General features: G+C 39.3%; 1 protein-coding gene across 1 annotated transcript in view; it reads right to left on the bottom strand.

The window, feature by feature from the left end:
- Nucleotides 1-24,233, bottom strand: part of LOC6038330 (segmentation protein Runt) — a 78,933-nt gene extending 54,700 nt beyond the window's left edge. The window contains exons 1-3 of the mRNA XM_038266539.1: nt 24,226-24,233; nt 23,773-24,163; nt 16,503-16,719 (exon numbers count right to left, since the gene is read on the bottom strand). Coding sequence (XP_038122467.1) covers nt 16,503-16,719; nt 23,773-24,163; nt 24,226-24,233 — 616 coding nt within the window. The remainder of the gene's footprint in view (nt 1-16,502; nt 16,720-23,772; nt 24,164-24,225) is intronic.
- Between the last annotated feature and the right edge of the window lie 395 nt (nt 24,234-24,628).

The following is a 24,628-nucleotide window of genomic DNA, read 5'->3' as shown; positions in this document are numbered from 1 at the left end:
GGCGCAGAGTTCTACTACGATCTACTGGCAGATGGAAGATTGAAGCTCTCAGACGAAGGACCCACACTTCAGCATACCGTGCTAGGTTGGGTAGTTTCCGGCAGGATTCCCAGCAGCTACAGCAACATTCCGAAAACGCTTGCGTATTCCTGTCACAACGTCGACCTACGAGAGCTAGTCAGCAGATTTTGGGATTTGGAGTCTTGCAACACCCGGAGCGCACACTCCGTAGAGGAGTCGATGTGCGAGGAGATTTTTGCGAAAACAACAGTTCGAGATGCAGAAGGCAGATTTGTAGTTCAGCTGCCGAAGAAGGATTACGTGATGGAAAGATTAGGGACTCCAAGGACATCGCTCTGAAACGGTTGGAAGGCATGGAACGTCGGTTCGCAGTGAACAGCACGCTAAAAACACTGTACACCGAGTTCATTCAGGAATATCTAGCCATGGGACACATGGTGGAAGTGCCAGAAGATGATACCGCTCAGCGCACGTACTTTTACCTCACCACGCCGTTTTAAGACCGGAGAGCACAACAACAAAACTCAGAGTCGTCTTTGACGCCTCTTGCCGCACAACTACGGGTGTTTCGCTGAACGACGGACTGATGGTTGGACCAGTCGTCCAGGACGATCTGTTGCCGATCATTCTACGGTTCCGTTGCTGGAAGTACGCGCTGGTTGCGGATGTAGCGAAAATGTATCGTATGGTGCGGATGGACGAAGCAGATCAACCTCTTCAACGTATTTGGTGGCGTGACAACCCTAGCGATCCAGCCAAGGCCTACCAGTTGACCACAGTAACCTATGGCACTGCGTCGGCGCCTTACTTGGCCACCAAATGTCTCCAGCAGCTATCCGTAATCGGACAAGAAAGCCATCCCTTGGCGGCGAAAGTCGTTGGGAGAGATTTTTATGTTGATGATCTTCTGTCGGGAGCAGCAACCATCGACAATGGGATAGCGCTCGTCGAGGAACTTGTGGATCTTCTGGACACGGTGGGTTTTACCCTACGAAAGTGGACTTCGAACAGTTCAGAGATTTTGGAAACCATTCCGCCAGAGCTTAGGGATGAACGGAACATCTTGGAGTTGGATTCATCTTCGTCGTTCGTCAAAACTCTAGGATTGATTTGGGAGCCCAGCACGGACAGCTTCAGATTCAAGGCACCGAAGTGGAAATCGGAATCGCCAATCACCAAGAAGGTGGTTCTCTCGGACACCGCGAGCATTTTTGATCCAGTTGGACTCATCGGACCTGTTGTCGTGCAGGCTAAAATATTCATCCAGAAGCTTTGGCAGGAGAAGTACGGTTGGGATCAAACCCTGGCAGAGGACCATCGAAACTACTGGTTGGAATATCGTCGGAATCTGATGGCGTTGGATACACTCCGTGTTCCCCGTTGGATTGGTTTTAGTGGATGCTTGGCAAGCGTACAGTTTCACGGTTTCTGTGATGCTTCACAACAAGCTTACGGAGCTTGTCTGTACCTGCGAGCAGTTCAGGTCGACGGACTGATCACGCTGCACTTGATCACGTCGAAGTCCAGAGTTGCGCCTCTTGAAGACCTAGCTCGAAAGAAGAAGAAGCGTGACATCACTCTACTCGAACTATCAGCAGCACTACTGCTCTGTCATCTCTATGACCTGGTCCGTCGTAGCATTCAGCAGGAGATTCAAGCATTTTTCTGGACGGACTCGATGATAGTGCTATGTTGGTTAGCTTCACTTCCGTCCCGCTGGAAACCGTTTGTCGCTAACAGGGTCTCGGAGATCCAACACGTCACCGTAGACGGCGTGTGGTCTCACATCGCCGGAGTAGACAATCCCGCTGATATCATTTCACGTGGTTGTACCCCGGCCGAGTTGCTGTACAAGCCAGAATGGTACGGTCGTCTGCAATATCTACTTTTGGAACAAGAACAGTGGCCAAAGCTCGGCAATCGCGCACCAGAATCAGAACTCGCTTTAAAGGAGGAGAGATCTACAGTTTCGTTGCCCGCTCGAGCTCGTCCACCGAACGAACTCTTTTCTCTGCGTTCCAACTACCACGAGCTCATCCGTCTGGTCGCGTGGGTTCGTCGCTTTGCGCATAACGCCAAACGTACAAATCGAGATTGCCGGAGAACTGGAGAATTGTCGCACGTGGAGCTACGAGAAGCATTGACGTTTTTGATTCGGGTGGCACAAACAGAAAGTTTTCCCGAAGAAGTAGCGGATTTGACCAAGAAGAAGCCGATTCAACCCTCGTCGAAGCTGCTTGCGCTCAACCCTCAGCTGATAGACGGAGTCATGCGCGTCGGCGGCCGGCTGACGAACGCACCAGTTCCTGAGAGTCGCAAGCACCCGATCATCCTGCATCATCAGCACCCATTCACCAAGATCGTGATGTCGTACTACCATTGGATGCTATATCACGCCGGTCAGCAGCTGCTGATCGCCGCAGTACGAGGGAAGTATTGGCCAACGAACATTCGAAGTCTGGCTCGCCAGACGATCCATCGGTGCGTAGACTGCTTCAAGACCAAGCCACGTGTGCACGAGCAGCTCATGGCTGACTTGCCGTCGGTACGCGTCTGTCCTGCAGCAGCTTTTCAGAAGGTCGGAGTAGACTTTTGCGGACCGTTCTACATCCGATACCCAATTCGGCGCAGTGTACCGGTCAAGTGCTTTGTGGCAATTTTTGTCTGTTTGGTCACGAAGGCGGTTCACATGGAAGTAGTAGCAGATTTGTCAACCCAGGCGTTCCTGGCCGCGTTCAAGCGTTTCGTGGCCATCCGAGGAAAACCACAGCTTGTCATGTGTGACAACGCTACCAACTTTGTAGGAGCAAATCGAGAACTGCAGAAGCTACTTCAACAGTTGCTCGATCAGCTTGCACAGCACACGATAGTACGCACCGCAGAGGAAGATGGGATAGAATTCAAGTTCATTCCGCCCCGCTCCCCAACTTTGGTGGGTTGTGGGAGGCGGCGGTAAAATCATTCAAGGCACATTTCCGCAAAACGATAGGCAGCAGAACGTTGACGTACGACGAGTTGCACACCGTAGTCCAGCAAATAGCAGCAATTCTCAACTCGCGTCCATTAACTCCGCTGAGTAACGATCCGGACGATTTCGACGCTTTAACGCCCGGACACTTTTTGACTGGACGGCCGCTCGCTGCTGTTCCAGAGCCCGATCTTCAAGAGATACCAGAGAATCGTCTAGCGCTGTGGCAGAGAACTCAAGCATTCGTACAGCAGATTTGGAGAAAGTGGAAGACTGAGTACCTGTCGAACCTGCAGAACAGAACCAGATGGACGAAACAGCGGGATAACATCAAGATCGGAACCATGGTCCTACTCAAGGAGGACAATCTGCCCCCGCTCAAGTGGAAGTTAGCACGCGTAGTAGCAGTCTACAAGGGCTCGGACGACAACATTCGAGTAGTAACCGTCCGCACCCATGATGGCAAATTCGACAGAAGCATCTCCAAGATCTGTGTCCTGCCGATTCAGGAGAACATCGACGAAGCTACTGACGAGAACTAGAAGTGGTAAATCCCACGAACGTGACTGTGCGGCGCGCAAGTCATGACGGTCGGCGCTACCTTATCGGCCACGTTTCGTTGGGTACAAGCGTGTCGGAGTGGTAATTCCCACTAGTTGTGGCTGTGCGGAGCGCAAGTCATGACAGCCGGCGCTACCTTATCGGTCACCCTATGTAGGGTTCACCCACACAATTTGCAACCTTTTTGATGTCCAACCCGATCACGCCCGTGATACGGTGAACCAATTTTGAACAAACTCGCCCAACCCCAAGTCCAAGCTTTCCACATCAATCGAATTGGTTATGATTGCCCTAGTCTCGTATCGTCAAGCATGTTTTATCTCTGGTTTTGGTGCATGGTAACAAACGCAAATGATAAGCCCTAAATCGCCTCAAAATCAAGCAGCAAGACAACCCAGAACACTCAGCCCGGCAGCGGACGCGTTGCTTGGCCAGCTGATTCTGTACTCGACCAACAAACGGAAGGATTGATCACCCGGACGTCCCCGGTCATCGCAGTATCAGCGCAGTAGAACCTTTGGACAGCACATCAGCGGCGTACCAGTCGTCGTCAACGGTGCTGGAGGCGGCTGCGGAGGCCTCCACGGCCTCCGCTCCAGGCAAGTTGTTTCCATTTACTTAATTTCGTGGTAAAAAGCGGGTTTCTCATCCGCAGCAATCGTCACCATCGACACCACCTGGCACCCAGCACTGCTGGCGTGTGCATCAACGTAGAACTCCAGTGCATCGGCCAGTGCACTCGAGCGTAGCAGAGCATCGTAGAAGACACCAACAACACCTAGAACCAGTTCAGCAAGCAGAATCAACCGTAGAAGTACCGTCGCAGTACTGTAGCAGTCGCAGCACTCGTAACAACCTTGGTGGGTTGCATCGCAGCAGGCCTTGCCTCAAGATCGGTGCAAAAGAACAAGAGAAGAAAAGCCTTAGGCATTGTGTAGAGCTCGCACAGTGATAACAAACAAATCTTTTTATAGAACACTCACACTTAGATACTAGAAACCAAACAAAATGATAACAGTGCCGTATGAAATTTGTGTATAGGTTTAAGTTTGAAAAGCATGGCCTTTCAAGGCGGCCGGCATGTTTAGGCTTAAGATATTAATTAGAATTAGAACCCCTGGATTGTGGATCACGTTTGTGATATAGGTCGTCTCCCTTTAACAAGTGCGCTTTCTTATCTTTCTATTGTACCTACTGATAAAAGGCACGATCGATGGCGATCGGTCAGTTGCCACGCACACTACCTTTAGCTTGACCCGTGATATCGCGAGAATACCAGAGCAGCTTTAGTAGTGTACCGACCACGCGCGCAAGAACATCTACGCGATCCTCGATCAGTGTCGTTCGACACCAAATAAAATTAGTGGTTTGCCCCAATAAAACGTGTTTTGCGCAATAAAGTGTAGTTTATCGTAAACGCCGCGTGTGTTGGATTTTTTGGCCCGAAAAGGGTGAAACTGGGGTTGAAAACCCCCCGAAGACCGTCTTCACCGTGAGCACGTGCGTGTGCCGGAAAACGAACGTCTCCGCCGATCCGAACGAAGTTGTCCGCTTGCGTCCTCCCCAGCTGGTCCGCGGTAAGAACTGTACACCCTCGGAGGCAGAATCCCGGAATTAATTACACATTAATCAAAATCAATCTAATTTAATTACATGGTAAAATTATTCGCATTAAACTGATATCTCAATCAAGTGGGATTTAGTCTCTCCTTTCGATGCAGCACAGGCTCTTCATTACGTTCCGGTTGGCTGGTGCGGAGAACCATGCATCTCTCGGTTCTTGGAAGGTACGAAACCATCATCATGATCCTCGTCGTCGTCCTCTGGTAGAACAAAACCCCTGAATCCACTGAGCATATTTACCGAGCGTCCCGTTTGCACAAGTTATTTGTGGCTGCAATCATGGGGCCCTCCCCGAATCTGATGCACGCAAAATGCACGGGTCAGTAATCTCCATGGGAGTCCCTTGCACTGGTCACTCGGTAGTCCTTGCTGATTTGTGCTCTGCACGATGGCATATTGCATGTGTCTTCATTTGGGACATGAAAGTTCATGAGCTGAGAAGGGGGTCGTTCGTAAGAACTGTCTTTTTTGCTTGAAAAATTAACTCACATAACCTCACAAAAACTCACAAACCTCACAAAATCTCACAAGTCCCACAAAGACTCACCAATACCCACAAAGACTCACAAAACCTCACAAAATCTCACAAAATCTCACAAAGACTCACAAAGTCTCACAAAATCTCACAAAGTCTCACAAAATCTCACAAAATCTCACAAAGCCCGACAAAGACCATTAAATCGTTAAAAATTTCACTAAATGTCTCAAAAACACACGAAGACTCAAAAAAATAAAAATTAGTCTGAAAAACCCAGAACTCACTTCTAAACAACGTCATCCGCGAACGACCCCCTCCTCCCTTCACTCTCGAAAGGAAGAAATTCCAATCTCCCGTCTAGTTCTCGACTCTGTACGCACACGATTTTGATGAACACACATGCTTCCTTGAGCCTCCGGCCGTCCCGGTCCCGTTGACTTTGAGCCCATCAGGACGATACTTTGTAAACGCGTGAAAGGAATTGCAAACGCGTGTTGCATTTGGCACTAGTCTGGAAAATCCGTTCCTCCGACCTTTTCTCGAGAGAGGGTGGCAACCTGGGACCGACCTCTTACATGACACTTATTGGCCACCGGTGCTCTAGGGGACGACGTTTTGGGACAACTTTATAGAGTTGCTGTGACTACAATGTGTGTGACTTGCCATGGGGAGTGTGTAATTGTTATGGTGATTGGTTGAAGGATCGATTGCCGATGGGGCGATTCGGTCGTAATTGATGCTTGGAAGCGATTTGAAAGTTCGAATTTGCAGCGATTTAAATGTTGGGACAAGTTGGACCATTTGGACAAAAAAGAATTTTGCTTTTAAAATTCAAACTCCCAGAATTGAAGAGTGAGACAAATCTGACCATTTGGACATCTACTTTTAGTCTTTTCAAACCATCATCTTTCTTCTAGAAAAGAGATTTTATTACTTAATAAAATGCCAACCAAAAGAGAAGTTAAACCAAAAAGTAAGTGAGACAAGCTATACCACTTGGGCATACACATAATTTCACAATGGTAGTGAGACAATCTTTGAATTTTGGACACGGTACTATAAAGAAGAAGTAAATTTAGTAATCTACACTCTCAGAACATGATGGTGAGACAAGTATGCCCATTTGGACATAGAAATGTGTCATTAATAAAAATTAAACACAATCACTTTTTTGCAGTGAGACAAACTCTGACTTTTGGGCAAATTTTACAACTGTGTTTCAGGGAATGTTTTCTTCACATTTTTTCATAAAATTAAAAGCAATAACTTAAACACAGTCCATAAAACCTGCTCCAAAAGACAGATGGCATTGTCTCAAGCAATTACAGAGCAATCACAGAGTCGAAAAAAAATGTTCAAATCAACCCTTTTCGAATGCTTTTTTTTTCCTTCTCTCCTTAAATTTTCCACTTTCCAACATCACTGGCGGTGGTTGTAACGGTTGATTTGATTTTCCCGCCGTTTTTTTCTTCCATATTGCTGCACCATAAATTTTCCTTCACCCCGTTCGGGTCGCTGCTCACAGGGACCAAATCGTGAAGGAATTTTCTACCCCCTTTCACGGTTTCGAAACAATTGCTGCAGCATTTTTTTCGCGTTGTCCAATTTTGAGACGAAAAAAAAAGTGAACAAAAATGTAATTAAGACTAGATTGTTGTCGGGGCTGGATTTAATTCGCACTCACTTGCAATTTAAATGGGAAAATCCCCAAATTCAATCCGTTTCGCTTGAAAGGGTTTTCCCAATTTTTTTTTTCGGTTGGTAATTTTCTCTATTTAATGGAGCGTGAAAAGAAAGTGAAAACTGTCCCGGCTCTGACATCGAATAGATTCAGTCTCGAGAGAAATGCGAAAAGCTTCACGCTAAATAATTAATTAAAGCAAAACATGCCCAAATCTATCAGGATCTCCGCCTTCTTAAACACCAACACACATGTGAGCTTAGAAAAGGCAAGAAAAATGTCTTGAAGGATCCGTTTTCCCGTTGCTGAGACGGCTCAAAAGACGTCACTCTTTCTTGGACAGAAGCAGAAGAGTGATGAGGATCACATGTGCGATGTTGAGCGACACTAGCTCGTCATATTAATTTTTAATCGTATCAAATTAATCTTGGCCCCGGGAAGGAAAATGCTTAAGCTGGCGAGGATTACGTCAGCGTGAGTGAAGGAAGACTGGATTTTCTTGGGACGAGTTTTGCTAAGATGAAATACCAGAACATGTGAAATCTTATGAGTTAGAGAAGATAAGGTGGGACAAGCTGAACCAACTGGACATAATCTACATTTTACAATGATTTATTGAAGCTAAACACTTTTCAGAGAGGAAGTGAGACAAGTTGGACCATTTGGACAACATTTCATTTTAATAACAAATAATGAAAGCTTAACCCGTTTCAAAGAGGAAGAGAGACAAGCTGGACCATTTGGGCAAAATCTCTATTTTGCAATGATGATTTAGTGCTAACCTCATTCTATACAGGAAGTACGATAAGTTGGACCATTTGTTCAACATTTCATGTTAAAAACGAACAATTAATACTTTTTCCAAGACGAGGTGAGACAAGTTGGACAATTTGGACAAAATTCATTTTAATAGCGATTAATCATTTTTCAAAAGGGAGGTGAGACAAGCTGAACCATTTGGACCAAATTTTATGTTTATAATGACTAATGAGAGCTTATAACACTTCAAAGAGGATGTGAGACAAGCTGGGACAACATTTAATTTTTATTACGATCAATTAAAGCTGAAAATTTTCTCAAAAAAGAAGTGAGACAAGCTGAACCATTTGGACAAAATCTCTTGTTTACAATGAGTAATGCGAGATAAACACATTTCAAAGAGGAAGTGAGACAAGTTGGAACATTTGGACAAAATCTCCGTTTTACAATGATTAATGAGTGCTAAACACACTCATAGAGGAAGTGAGACAAGATGGACAATTTGGACAACATTTCATTTTAATAACAATTAATGAGAACATTACTCTTTTCAAAGAGAAAGTGAGACAAGTTGGACCATTTGGACAAAATCTCCGTTTTTTAAGCACACTCATAGAGGAAGTAAGACAAGAAGGACCATTTGGACAACATTTCATTTTAATAACAATTCATGAGAAAATGACACTTTTCAAGTAGGAAGTGAGACAAATTGAGCCATTTGGACAACATTAATTAATTAATGAGAGCTCAACACTTTTCAAAGAGGAAGTGGGACAAGTTGAGCCATTTGGACAAAATTTCCGTATTACAAACAATAATAAGTGCTAAACACACTCATAGAGGAAGTGAGACAAGATGGACCATTTGGACAGCATTTCATTTCGGTAACAAATAATGAGAACATGACACTTTTCAAAGAGGCAATGAGACAAGTTGGACCATTTGGACAAAATCTCCTTTTTACAAACAATAATGAGTGCTAATAACACTCTTAGAGGAAGTGAGACAAGATGGACCATTTGGACAACATTTCACTTTAAAAACAATTAATGAGAACATAACACTTTTCAAAGAGGAAGTGAGACAAGTTGAGCCATTTGGACAACATAAATCAATTAATGAGAGCTCAACACTTTTCAAAGAGAAAGTGAGACAAGTTGAACCATTTGGACAATATCTACGTTTTACAAACAATAATGAGTGCTAATCACACTCATAGAGGAAGTGAGACAAGATGGATCCTTTGGGCAACATTTTATTTTAATAAAAATTTATGAGATCAAGAGATTTTTCAAAGAGGAAGTGAGACAATCTGAGCCATTTGGACAAATTCTCCGTTTTACAATTATTACATTTCATTTTAAAAACTATTAAATGATACTTTTTCAAAGAGGAAGTGAGACAAGTTGGACAATTTGGACACAATTCATTTTCATAACGATTAAACATTTCTTAAAAGGGAACTGAAACAAGCTGGACCATTTGGACATCATCACATTTTTTTAAATGACAGTGAGACAATCTTAACATTCTGGATATCATGAAAAATAGACGATGGATAATTGATTGAGCATAGCTCCCGGAAAATGAGAGTGAGACAAACATGACCGTTTGGACAAATTAACTCAACATAATCTGAAAATTTTCTGTTAAAGTTCTATTTTGCTTTCCTTCATTTATTCCCAACAAATTAGTCAACAAACAGGAAGCTTAGCACCTTCCATATTTAACGCACTTTTACGCCTGGAAACCTGCCGCTGAAGGCTGTCAAATTAAATTTGATGAACAAGTTGCGAAATTAATTTAAAGCCTCTGTGCCTCCCAAAAGGGATTACCACTTTTCTCCATCGTGTCCCCCCAAACCAAGTGTCAAACACTGAGACATGGACCAAAATCTCCCGAAAGACGATGCCTCAGCCGCCACGATGGTGGCAGAAATTTTAATTAATTTCCATCCCTCTTCGGCAGTTTCAATTCAAGAGTGTTCACTTCTTCCCGCCCTGATGGTTGTGTGAGTGTGAATAAATGATTCGATTAATCGTCTTTGATAATTTTGGAAGAAATCACGATGACGGAAGTCTACCGGGGGGGTGTGGATTTAATTCTGGAAGGAAACCGTCTGCTCCGGAAGTTCGCGTAAATCACGAGCCAATATTGGCGTCGATGTCAAAGAAAGCGGCTGTGAGTGTGCGTCAATCATTTCGGAACGGAGGAATAAATTAAAAAATTCGCGAGGGTGTATCGAATTTCTAGTGGCGCTTGGATGGGAGTAATGGTGTTGATTGGATTTGCTGAAATCAACTCCTTCCGATTAGGATTTTTAATCAAACTGCTGGAAGACTTCTAATTTGGCTGAGAAATTGGTAAGTGAGACAAGTTAGGACTGATGGACATCTAGATTACTCCATTTCAAATTCTGATTTGAAAATTTTATCTTGCTTTGAAAGAGAAGTCTGATTTTTTGTAACTTTGAATCTGCGAAATTAAAAAAAAACTCTAGAGACAAATTTTAACCAAAAGTATATGAGACAAGATAGGCCGTTTGTACATAATCACTTTTTCAAAACGATAATGAGACAACGAAAGCATCTTGGACACCATGCTTTTTAGTAAAACAAAATTAACTCATCTACACTCACAGAAAACGAGAGTGAGACAAAGTAGGCCGTTTGGACACATTTCCCTCATCCTTCAAGAAGCATCTCAATCAACCCATTAGGGTAAAACTTTCCACGATAATCATCCACTTGAGCTGCACTGCAAGACGCTGCAGGAAAAGGCCTCTCCATTACGCCCCTAAAATCCTTACTTATCCCTTAGGGCGCGATATCAGAGCCCATCCGCGTACCGTTTTCATTAAAATTCATAAAACATCTTCTAATTTATCTTCCTCTAACCAGCCAGCACCGGGATAACACACAAGTTGATCCCTTCCGGGGCCACGACCCGGAGCGGGTTTTTGTTTATTTTTACCTGAGTTTTTCCTCCGGCAGAAGAAATGTTTAGGGTGAGGACCCCCTTAATTTAGGCACTCCTCTCCGGGCGCGCGCTCTTATCCGCAAATAAACATAATTAATATCTCCTCGTCGGGAATTATTAGTGTGCGGCGATTCGGGCGCTTTCTCCTCACAACTGCGTTGCGACGTTGATAAGTTGGCGGTTGTGCGATTTTTAATTAAAGCCATAGCTCAAGGTTAGCTGCTTGGGATTTTCTCATTTCAGGAAAGACGCTCGACGATTAGTGAGATGTATTACCTCAAGATCCTCTCCAAAGAACTCTGCAGTAACAAGTTTTCCTTTTCACCCAAGAAACGCAGACAAAGTTTCCAAACCCCCACCACTGGCTTTGAAGTCGTGGAGAAAACCCTTTCACTCCGAAAAAGGGGAAAAATAAAACACATTTCACATTCTTCCAACCGGCAGCAAAAGTACGATATACAAATTACACATATTAAAATCAACCTTCAAAAGGAATACCCATCAGGGTTCGTCCCGACTGCCAACCCCAAAATCTGGAAAGAAAGCCCGGGAAATGGAAAATGGGGGTCGTCGTCACACGAGAGCGATGTGATGTGTGCTTGTTAGAAACTAATCCCGGGCACTCTGAATTATTCACACATCGACTAACCCGGAAAATTTGAGTGCGTTTCATCATCCTGGTTGGAAAGGGGAAGTGGAGATTCAAATCATTCTTCTTTTTTCGCTTAGTGATGTCCTTTGAGTTGAAATCTTACTTTTTCTACCTGTTGTCGATTTCTTTGAAGAGTTTGTTGGATCCTTTTTATAATGAGACAAAATTGGTCACATGGGCATATTCGAAAAACACATGTTTGTACTGGGCTGAATGGACCAGCTATTCAATAAATACTAAAATTATACACTTTATTTCAACAGTTCACTCATTATTGTGATTATCTTTCATGATGAGACAAAATTGGTCACATGGGCATATTAATAAAAACCTTTTTTACTGGTCTAATCTGAACAGCTATTCAGAACACACAAAATTTTACACTTTATTCCAACAGAGCACTCATTATTGCGATTTTTTTAGGGTGAGACAAAATTGGTCACATTGGCATATTTAAAAAAAAACACATTTTTACTGGTCTGATCTGACCAGCTATACAGGACACACTAAAATTTTACACTTTATTACAATGAAGCACTCATTTTTGCGATTATTTTTTATGATGAGACAAAATTGGTCACATTGGCATATTCAAAAAAAATTAACTGGTCTGATCTAACCAGCTATTAAAGATGTACTTAAATTTTACACTTTATTACAACAGAGCACTCATTATAGCGGTTATCTTTCATGATGAGACAAAATTGGTCATATGGGCATATCCAAAAAAACAATTTCTTTTGATCTGATCGGACCAGCTATTCAAGACATATTAAAATTATACACTTTATTACAACAGAGCACTTATTGTTGCGATTATTATTCATAATGAGACAAAATTGGTCGCATGGGTATATTCGAGAAGAACATTTTTTACTGGTTTGATTGGACCAGGTAAACACTGAAATTTTAAACTTTATTACAACATTATGGTTATTTTTCATGATAGGACAAAATTGGTCATTTAGGCATAATCGCAAAATAAACATTTTTATTTGTCTGATCTGACCAGATTTTCAAGACACACTAAAATTTTACTTTTGATTACAACAGAGCACTCATTGTTGCGATTATTTTTCATGATTACATTGTGATTATTTTTCATGATGGGTCAAAATTGGTCACACAGGCATAATCGAAAAATAAACATTTTTTTACTGGTCTGATCTGACCAGCTTTTCAAGACACACTTAAATTTTACACTTGATTACAACAGAGCACTCATTATTGCGATTATTTTTCATGATGAGACAAAATTGGTCACATGGGCATATTCGAGAAAATCATTTTTTTACTGGTCTGATCTGACCAGCTCTTGAAGACACACTAAAATTTTACACTTCATTACAACAGAGCACTCATTATTACGGTTATCTTTCATGATGAGACAAAATTGGTCACATGGGCATATTTGAAAAAAAAAATTACTGGTCTAATCGGACCAGCTATTCAAGACACACTCAAATAATACACTTTATTACAACAGAACACTCATTGTTGCGATTATTTTTCATGATGAGACAAAATTGGTCACATTGGCATATTCGAAAAAACTTTTTTTTTGCTAATCGGACCAGCTATTCAAGACACACTAAAATTTACCTCTTAATTATAACAGAGCACTAATTATTGCGATTTTTTTTCATGATGAGACAAAATTGGTCACATTAGCATATTTAAAAAAAAAACATTGTTGTACTAAGCTGAAGAGACCAGCTATTCAAGACAAACTCAAATTTTACACTTTATTACAACAGAGCACTCATTATTGCGATTATTTTTCATGATGAGACAAAATTGGTCACATGAGAATATTCGCTAAATAAACATCAACTATTGAAAAGATTTAAAAAAATATCATTCAAAACTGATTTTAAAATGGTGAATTTTCTTTGTAAGACAAAATTGGCCACATGGACAGCATTGAAAAAAAGGAAAATGAGCTGAAAATGAAACTCCACTGGCCAGATATTAGAGATTGAAAGCTTGAGACAAGTATGTCAAATGGACAAAACGTTTTCAACGAAAAAAATACCAAGAACCTAACAAAAATCGATTCCCGTCTCATCTTGACGAACTTTAAACATCTTTCCAAAGAAAAGACCCCACTTCCCCGCGCGCCCATACCGTCACATCCCTCATTATCGCAATTCTCGCTTCCATTCCAGCTGTCGACATTTTCCGGTTGCCAAGTGGATGTCCCACCCCTGCTCCCCTTCGTTTCGAAGACGAAACCTTCAAAAATCTTTTAACAAGCCACTGTAACTTGAACCCAACCAAAAGAAAAAAACGAAAAGCAAAAAAACTCCTGCTAAATAATTTCACGTCTGTCCCACCCCACCCCCCACTTTTCACAAGTGCAATGCTCAAAGAAAAATCAGGAAGAATTCTTTTAAGAAAAAATGCAAAGATCACGAGCCGCCAGTCAATCAACGCACGCGGTGGCCGTCGAGGTTTTTCCCGGGAAAATGATTACAACTGACATGGTGTTGGTGTGGAGACGGCCAGGAGATTTTTCTCGGAAAATGAAAAATATTCCTTTTCCTCTGACGACGACGACGACGACGACGGGGCTGGTCGTTGCCTGGCAATTACGGAATCTTATCGGCGCTGTCTCCATGACGTGTAGGCATCGCTTTCTTACGGTGAAGTGAAAAATGATTTTCCGCTTCTTTGTGTAGAGAGTCATTGTTGGGACACTGGCAGTGTCGGGTGAAGATGTGTCTCTTTAAAGGTTGACGTCAAGGTAGCAAGGTTTGGATGGTGAAATCGAGTGGGGTCAGTGCTTTTGTTGAGTCACGGCTTAATAGATTTGTTGAGATAATGATTTAAGAAACGAAAAATCAGTCTGTCCAAATGGTTGAGTTTGTCTCACTTGTCTCAAAAACTATCATAAAATACCATTATTGCCAAAAAAATCATTCTTGTCTCACTAATCATGACAAATCAGCTGTATATTAGAAGATTTGTGTTATTTTCGCCAATAAGACATGCTTGTCTCACTTGGTTGAACAATCTTGTCAATTTGCTTATTTTGAAAATTTTGTTATTAAACATTGTGCTTTTTAAGTACAAACATGCTAGTTTTATAACTATTTTGCCAAAGTTGTCCCAGAATCTATTGAAATAGTCTCCCTGCCCAAAGGGACAAGCTTGTCCCACCTGATTTAGAAATCAATAGAATTTTACATGTTTGTAGGCAGGGTGCCAATATGGACCAGCTTGTCTCAAAACCATTTTAGGACAAATTGTACGATTTTCTGACAGATTTTCTTCAAAGGGACAAGTTTGTCCCACCTGATCTTGAAATCAGCAATTCATTACTCGTTCTTAAGCAGGGTGCCAATAGAGACAACCTTGTCCCAAAAGCATTTGAAGAAGACTTATAGATTTTTTGGCAGATTTTCTTCAAAGGGACAAGCTTGTCCCAACTGTTTTTGAAATCAGTAAGGGTGCCAATAGAGACAAGCTTGTCTCTAAAGCATTTTAAGAAAAGTAGGAAGAAAATTTGTCAAATTTTCTTCAAATGGACAAATTTACCCACCTGTTTTATAAATCAGAAAGTTATTACTCATTTTTAATCAGGGTGCCAATAGTGACAAGCTTGTCTCAAAAGCATTTTAAGAAGACTTATAGATTTTTTGGCAGATTTTCTTCTAAGGGACAAGCATGTCCCACCTGTTTTAGAAATCAGCAAGGGTGCCAATACAGGCAAACTTGTCTCAAAAGTATTTTTGTATTCTTATTTGACAAATTTTCTTCCGAAATTCTGAATCTTACCACCAACTTTCACTTCACAAACAACCACCCAAATTTACGTCCCACCAAGAAAAGGGTGTCAAATTTATACGTTTGCTCATTTGAAACCTTTCTGCTTGTTGAAGTTTCCCCCTCTCACTATTTGCCGCCGCTAAAATTCTACGTTAATTTATAATTCGCTTCGCAAAGAATCCTCAATCTTCATCTTGGCTGCTGGTTCTCTGCTGGGACGGGGAAGACACGATGAGGGATGAAAATGGGTCGGCTTTAATTTCAGCCCCCTTTCTGTTTGGTGAGGTGTTTTCGCCACCTTGTTTCGTGAGACAAGTTTATGTACTCATTAGCGAAGAATTATTAAATTCCGCAACACGTTCCAATGTTGGTTTTTTGGTGGGACACATATTGATTTTTAATTTTTATTTCGAAGAAAATTTAAACAAGAAAACCAACCGTGTCGAACAAAAAAAAATAATTAAAATCATCCTCTCTTCTTTCACGCCTCAGGCCAACCGGAAAGCCAAACCGTCCAAACTCCCCCAAGATCGTTAAAAAAAGACCCAAATCCGACCAGCTACTTATTACTCATTGTCTAATTGCCGCGAAGAAGTTGCCCATTTTCGCCTTTTTCCTTCATCTTAAAAAAATAGAGCGTAGAAAAAACGTCTTCTTTTAACAGCCCATCGTGGCGCAGAAAAAAAGTTTTAATTCCCGGAAATTAAAATTAAGAACGCTCGCCGGGAGTTCAGAGAAAAAAAAAACAAATCCTCGGAAGCTACACTGTTTACAATTTATAATCCCTTGTTTAGTGCTTCGGGTGAAAGTCAGACGGACATTTTTGTTTAAAAAAAAGGGGCGAATTTAAAACATTTTTTTTCTCGCTCAACTGCCGCGGAGAAAGCAATAATGAAAGTGATAATCTCTCCGCTGGTGATCTAGGAAACCATAAATTTTGATGATTTTTTTTTTCGGTCTTTCACGCAAGATTTACTGACAACCCTTTCCTTCGTGCTGTCAAACTTACCCCGGCCACTTCTGCCCACGAAGCGCAGATCGTTGAACTTGGCAACCTGGTTCTTCATGATGGCGGTGCAGTTCCGCAGTTCGCCGCAAAAGTTCTCGTCGTTACCGGCGGACACGGTGACCATCGTGCCGTCGCCGACCTCGCCCAGGGCCACCACCTTGAACGCCACTGGCAGGGTTTTGTTCGAGCGCCAGTGCGTGGGCAGTACGGTGCAGACCTGGAAAGAGGGGCAGAAGCAGTTGATTAAATAACGTGTAAAATGTATAACACTTATTAATTTTTACATTTACAAGTCTAAGTCAAAACAGTTCGATATTAAGGAAGTTCAAATAAAAGGCAGTTTAAATTAAGGCAGTTCCAAAATCAAGCAGTTTGAATTAATGGCACTTTAATTTCAAGGCAATTCAACGTTAAGGCAGTTCAATATAAAAATATGATATGAATTTGATTTTAAAACACTTCAATATTAATGCAGTTCAATTTTAAGGCAGATCAATATAAAACAGTTCAATACCGAGGCAGTTGAAAATCAAGTGACTTCAATTATAAGACAGTTTAATATCACGGTAACTCATTACCAAAGCGCTTAAACATCAAGGCAGTTCAGTTTGAAAGCAGTTCACTTTGAGGGCAGTTCAGGTTATAGGCAGTTCAATATCATGGCATTACAATTTAAAGGCAGCTCCAGATAAAGGTATTGAAATAGCAAAGTAGTTCAATATCAAGACAAAACTATTCAATATCACTGCTGTTCAAAATAAAAACATTTCAATTTAAAGTCTTAATCAAAATCTTTCAAATTAAAAGAGCTTCAATGTTAAGGCACATTAGTATCTGGGCAGTTCAATATCAAGGTACATCAATACCATAGCTCAATCAAAGTTCAATATTAGGGTAAAAGCAGTTCAAAATCGAGGCAGTTGATAAGGCAGTTAAATATAACGGTACTTCAATACCACAGCACCTCAATATAAAGGCAGTTACATTTTAGGGCAGTTCAGTTTGAAGGCTTTGCAATAACATTTCACTTCAATTTGAAGGCAGATCAAGATTAGGTATTCCTCATATCAAGGCAGTTCAATATCAAAGCAGTTGACAATTGAAGTAGTTCAATATCACGACTGTTCAACATAAAAATATTTATAATTCAGAAGTTATTTTTAAAAAAGTTATGATAAACAAAATTTTCTGTTTTTGCTTTTTGGGTGCTTTTTAATACCTCTGACTCAAGGCGGTTTCAAAAAACACCCAAAAGCAATAACTGGAAACTTGGTTTATTGGACCTTTTCATAAAAAAACTCCAGAATTGTGAGTCTGTTTAATATCAAAGTAGGCAGTTCAATGTTTAGCCAGTTCAACGTTAAGGCAGTTCAATATCAACGTAGTTCGAAATCTAGGCACTTTTTTGTTAGGGCTTTCTAATATCAAGGAAGTTCAATATCATATCAATTTGAAAGCAATTCAATATTAAGGCAGATCAACATAAAAGCATTTCAACATATAGGCAGTTAAAAATTATGTGACCGCAATAATAAGGCAGTTCAATATTTCGGTTCTGCAATACCAATATAGTCAATATAACAGTCAATCTAAAGGCAGTTACATTTTAGGGCAGTTCAGATTTAAGGCAGTCAAGTTTGAAGGCAGTGCAATATCATTGCTCTCCAACCTGAAGGCAGCTCAAGATAAGGTAACTCAAGTTTTAGGGCAGTTCAATATTAGGGCATTAAAATATCAGGACAGCTCAATATCAAAACGCTTCAACAACAAAACAGTTTTAAATTGAAGCAGCTCAATATCACAGCAGCTCAATAAAAAAAAGTTGAATCAGTCTTATTTAACAGAAGTTTAACTTAAAAGCACATCAATATTAGGGAAGTTTAACCTTAAGGCAGATCAACATCAAAGCAGTTCAATAAAAGACTTTAGAACTTCGATAACAAGACAGTTCAACATTACAGTAGTTCGATTCCAAAGCACTTCAATATCAAGACAGTTACATTTAAGGGCAGTTCAGTTTAAAGGCAGATCAATAACAGTGTACTTCAATTTAAAGGTAGCATAATTTAGTCACTATAATATTGAGGCAGCTCAATAAAAGACATTTCAATGTCAAAGCAGTTCAATATCAAGGCAGTAATATCTAAAGACAGTTCAGTTTAAAAGCAGTTCAATACCATAGTATTTCAAGTTAAAGGTAGCTCAGTTTAGTCTCTTTAATATCAAGGCAGTTCAATATAAAGACATTACAGTATAAAAGCAGTGCAATATCAAGACAGTTATATCTAAGGGCAGTTCAGTTTAAAAGTAGTTCAATACCATAGAACTTGAATTTAAAGGTAGCTCAATTTAGTCACTTTAATGTTAAGCCACTTCAATATAAAGACATTACAATATCAAAGCAGTTCAATATCAAGGCAGTTATATTTCAGGGCAGTTCAGTTTGAAACAGTTAAATTTAAAGGTAGATCAATTAAGTCATTTTAATATTCAGGCAGTTCAATATAAAGACATTACAACATCAAAGCATTTCAATATCAAGACGCTTCAATATTATAAAAATTTAAAATAAAGCAGATCAATTGCAGTGCAATAAATGGGAACATGAATATCAAGGCAGTTCTAAACTTTTATATTGAAGCAGTTTAACTTTAAGGCAGTCCAATATTAAAGCAGATCAAAATCAAAGCAGCCTAACTCAAACCACTTCAATATCAAGATACTTCAATGTCTTAACAAAATATAAGGCAATTCAAAATTGCAACTGTTTAATATAAAGGCAGTTCAATTTCGCAATACTTGAATTTAAAGATATTAAAGTGTCTTAATATCTAGATATTTAAATTTCAAGGCAGTTCAATATTAGGACTGGTCGAGGCAGTTCAACTTAATTTTTCCTGATCTTTTCTTAGTCCAACTTTAAAATTCACGGCCAGCCTCCTCGTAAAACAGTCTTTGACCTCCTTACACAAGATTTTACTGCCTCCCAAGATGCCACGCTCATTTGACTTCTCGAGAACAAGCACCAACCGGCGATGAAATATTTTATTGATTTTCCCCAAAAAGCCCCTCATCAGCCCCCTCTGAGGACAAAAATTTTACTACACACAATTCGGCAAAACCAGAAACAGAGACCCGTTGGCGTTGGTCTGGTTGATTATACCGCAACCGAAAATTGATTGTAAAGGATACCCGAACTCTGTGTGTGCGGCCGGCGAACCCCCCAAAAATCGACCACAGCCCGACTGCCGCAATGGGGCCTGGCAACACTGCCGTGTGTGCGAGGATGTGCGGATCTTGCGGAGATATCTGTGGCCAGAAATAATTTATTTGGTGCCGCCCAGAGATGTGTGTGTGTGTGGGACCGCACTCTTTGGTCAAACTTGAGGACACTCAAGTTTGGTAAATCTGGGCGGTAAATGAAGCTGATGGCTGTTTGGGTTGGGCTTTGCTTCTTAGGCGGACATTTAAGGTAATTTTTTATATTGAAATTAAGCCTAATGGAAAATTGCACCAATTAAATCAATTTCCACTTTGAAAACAATACAAAACAATCAATTTGGCACCATTGCAAAAAAAATAACTAGCTGCAGTAAAAAATTCTACAAAAATGCGAATTTTTTATCAAATTATCTTTTTTATCAAATTCCAATGAAAAAATAAATTGAATTTAATTTTAAATGCTAATAGATAATTAATCTGGCATCGCTGCTGTAACTTACATTTCTGAAAATTTAAAAAAATCTATTAGGAATAGCCTACTTTGCATTCTTTGTTATGAAAATTTACAATTAATGAAATTTTGAAAATGCGAATAAATAACTATTTGAGCATCACTACTATTACCTCCAATTGATTGTTAATTTTTAAAAATCAATTTTTCAAAGGCAATTTTGCATTCTTTTTTATCAAATTCCAATAAAAAATTGAATTTGAATTTTTTTTTCAAAAATTCAAATAAAAAACAAATTAGGCATCACTGCTGTCAGTTAAATTTTTTTTTAATTTAGACAAAAAATATTTGGTACTAATTAATCATTCTTTGTTAGCAAATTTCAATAGAAATTTCAATTAAATTCAATGTTGAAAATGCACTTATATAACTAATTTGGCATCACTGCTGTAATTTTATGTTTAATTAAAATTAAAAGTTAACATTCTTTGTTATCAATTGTCTATTAAAAATTAAAATTCAATTCAATTTTGGAAATGCAAATTAATAACTAATTTGGCATCACTGACGCAACCTGTTTTTTATTTTTTTTTTTTTTGGGATTACAAAAAAATTATTCGGTATAGCCAATTTTGCACTCATTGTTATCAAACACCAATGAAAAATTAAATTGAATTCAATTTTGAAAGTGTGAAAAAATAACTAATTTGCATTACTGTTGTCACCTACAATTTTTTGAAAATAAAATAAAGTTTTTGTTGAGTTCCTTTTTACATTCTTTGTTAGGCCGATGCAAATATTTAAAAAAGTTTTTGTCCCTCGGCCCTGGCCGAGGTCAAGGGGGGGGGGAGGGCAAAAAAATAAAAAAAAATAAAAATTTAAATAACAAGCCATAGTTTTCACATTTAAATGAAAAAAGTGTTTTAAAATGCATTTTTCACTAGTTCAGTTGTTTTGCAATCATTAGTTTTCAAAAAATCTAAGATCTGTCAAAAACAAAAATTGTATCGAAAAAAAAGATTTTGCATCGAAAATTTTCAAAAAATCTTAAGATTTTTTAATAAATCCAAACATGCTAAAAATGATTTTAAACGCAGGAGAATGTATTTTAATTTCATTTCAGCAGGTTGCACTTGAATTTTCATTGAAATTTTGAAGTTTATTGTAAAAATATTTTTTTTGCGTGACTTATTCATTTTTTGTTATCAAATTCCAATACTAATTTCAAGATCAGTAGTGCGGTGCTTGTGGGGACGCGAAGTCCTGTTTTTTTCGTGTTATTTTCCATCTCTTTTGTGTCGCTGTTCGAGTGCAGAGTGCATAATTGGCAAAGGGAGCGCGTGGTCGTAAAAAATATGCGGAGTGAAAAGTGATTTCTTTTGTGATTTTCAAAGCCCTTCCTATATCATCGTTGATCGGAAGGCACGGCGTCGGGTGGATTGTGTTTAAATTTTTCGAATAAGGTTTTATTTTTTTGCGGTGAAAAAGCCATTTCTATATAATGAACGAAAGACGCACTGACAATTTGGATCGTTGAGTTAATAGTGGAGCAAAATAACTGTGTGTGAGTGATTTTGTGTGTTAACCAGAAAGACCTTCCCATAGCATCGTAGCTCGGGAGGCATCGAAAAGCTAATCAAAAAAAAATTAATCACGTGATGCTTGAAGGAGATGCTGTGGATTCAACGGTCTCAAGCGGTATCAACAAGTATATAGCGAAAAACTATGTGCTTGATGAGTCTGCAACTTCAACTATCGGACTAACATCCCTCCCTTTCGTTGAACTGCAGGCTTCTTGGGAGGGCGCCGGTATTGACTAATAAAGTCGGGGTCTTCAGGGGTTAAACAGTGAACGGATGGTTGGCTCCCACTGATCATTTTTGATTCATTGTTTAACTTCAGCTGATCTGTCAATAACGGAGTAGCAGCTCATTGGCAGTCAACCATGCTCAAATTCCAATAATAATTTCAATTAAATTCAATTTCGAAAATGCATTTATGTAACTTATTGGGCATCACTGCTATCACTCTCATTAATTAATTCAGCATTCTTTTTGACCAATTTTCAATAAAAAATTGACATAGCAAAATCATAAACAATTGTGATCAATTTACAATAAAAATGAAAATTCATTTCAATTTTGGAAAACCAAATCCACTACTAATTTGGCATCACTGCCGTAGCTTAAATTGTTTGGAAATTTACAACAGAAAAAATCTATTTTTCCAATTTTTCATTCGTTGTAATCAAATTCAAATAAAAAATAAATTCAATTAAATTTTTAAAATGCGAATAAATGAATAATTTGACATCACTGCTGTCACTTTCATTTTTTTTGAAAATAAGAAAATCTATTTTGCATCCAATCAGGAATTTTTATGCATGAAATGAACTATTTCAAAAAAACATTAATTTTTGAAACCTTAAAAAAATATTTTGCCAACACTGCTGCAAAATATTGTTTTTAAATATCACTGCTATAACTATAATTGATTGAATTATTCCAATAGATTCCAAATAGCAAAGTATTAAAAATAAACCATAGTGTTGAAAAATTCTAAAAATCTAAACAATGCATTGATTTTATGTTGTGTCATCTAAAAAATGTATTGACTTGAAAAAAAAATTCATCTCAATTTCGGAAATGTAAAAAAAACTAATTTCACTGCTGTACAAAAATAAAATTGGCTTTGCCAATTTTTCATTCATTGTCATCAAATTTTGATTTAAAAAAATATATTTCATTAAACTTTGAATGAGCAAAAAAAAATAACTTATTCGGCATCACAGCTGTCACTGCAATTTTTTGAAAATAAATGTATCCTTTTTTAGGCCATCATGAATTTTGATTAATTAATTCAATTATTTTTACAACACTTATTTTGGCAACTTAAAAAATCATTATTTGGCAACACTTCTTCAAAATTTCGATTTTAAATATCCGTATGCCGTCAGCTAAGAAAAGGAAATTACTTCGATAAATTTTAGTTAGAAATCACAGTAATAAATTTGACCTTACTTCTGAAAGACTAGAAAAACTGGCATCACAAATATCAAATAAAAAAAGTAATCAATTCGACATCGCTTTTGAGAATCTAAGAAAACTGGCAACAATGCTTTCCATTTTTAAAAAACATTATTTTTACATGACTTTGGCTTCACGACCTTCAATTTTTCAAAATGTTTGACGGTTCAAAAAAAAATATAGTTAAGGTTAGAAGTGAGTTAAATTTCAATATAATTGAATAAATAAAGTGTAATAACTATAGTTAATTGAAAAAAAAAAATAAAGGAGAACGGCATGTAACTCCATCGGGCACCTAATGTTGGCATATCAGCACTTTGGCGTTTGATTATAGCTTCTAAAGTGCGTTTTCACTGTCAAACTCAAAAAGAAATAAATTCAAAATCACGGATTTAAATTTAATTGAAAAATGCCATCGTTTTGGCATCACTTCCCGAAGAATGAAAAAACTGGCACCACTGCTGTCGATTTGAAATAGCATTTTTGAAAATTATTGTTTAAATCTACGATTTATCGATGTAATTTCCAATTTGGCTGTTCTAAATTCCACTGCTGTCAAACTGACACTCACCACATGAGGTGACCCCGTCCGGACCAGCTCTCCGGGATGATCCGCCAGCAGCCCGTCGATGGTCCGTTCGGCCAGCGTTTCCGCCGTCAGCGGCAGATGTTTTGCCGCCGCGGCAGCAGTGCTGCCGTCCACCACCGAATCCCCTCCAACGGAAACGGTGCCACCACCACTGCTACTGCTGCTGCTGCTGCTGCTTCTACTGGCACCACTGCTGGCAACACTGCCACCATGCTCCATCGTGGTGGGGTTCGTCGTGGAGCTGACCTCCGAGGCGGCCAGGTGCATTTTTTTGTGGATTTCACTTTTGACTGGCAACACTGTTTCTGGTTGGCACTTTTTCACAAATTTAAATGGATTTTTGGTAACACTGCCTTCATTTTGAGTAGGTTGTCTAAACAAGACATAAAAAAATGTTTTTTTTTTTTCAGATTTAAAATGCATTTAATTCCAAACCGCTGCATATTTAATCACAAATCAATCACATTTTAATTGGCAAATTCTCCATCAATTCCCGATTCCGCCGAGCTATTTAGAACCACCACCTAATTTCGAATGCCAACAGCAGTCAAAACCAAACCAAATCAAGCAAAAATGAATGAACAAAATACAGCGAACAAAAAAAAACCTTTAGATTGGCTCGCGAACCGCGCAAATATTTGATCGCAACAAAATTAATGAACTTTCGATGCGATGCAACCGAAACCCAGTGCGCGCCAAATTTGAACAAAAAAAAAACAACCTTTCACTCACACACACACGTTTGCAGCTAAATTTCACAAAAGCCACTAATCCATCGATAGCCGCTCGCGCGTGAGTGTGTGTGTTCGTTTGAGCCTGTTGGCTTCTGCAGTGTAAC

Source organism: Culex quinquefasciatus, chromosome 1 (genome assembly GCF_015732765.1).
Source record: "Culex quinquefasciatus strain JHB chromosome 1, VPISU_Cqui_1.0_pri_paternal, whole genome shotgun sequence".
Classification (NCBI taxonomy): domain Eukaryota; kingdom Metazoa; phylum Arthropoda; class Insecta; order Diptera; family Culicidae; genus Culex; species Culex quinquefasciatus.
This window is presented reverse-complemented; position numbering and strand designations above follow the sequence as displayed.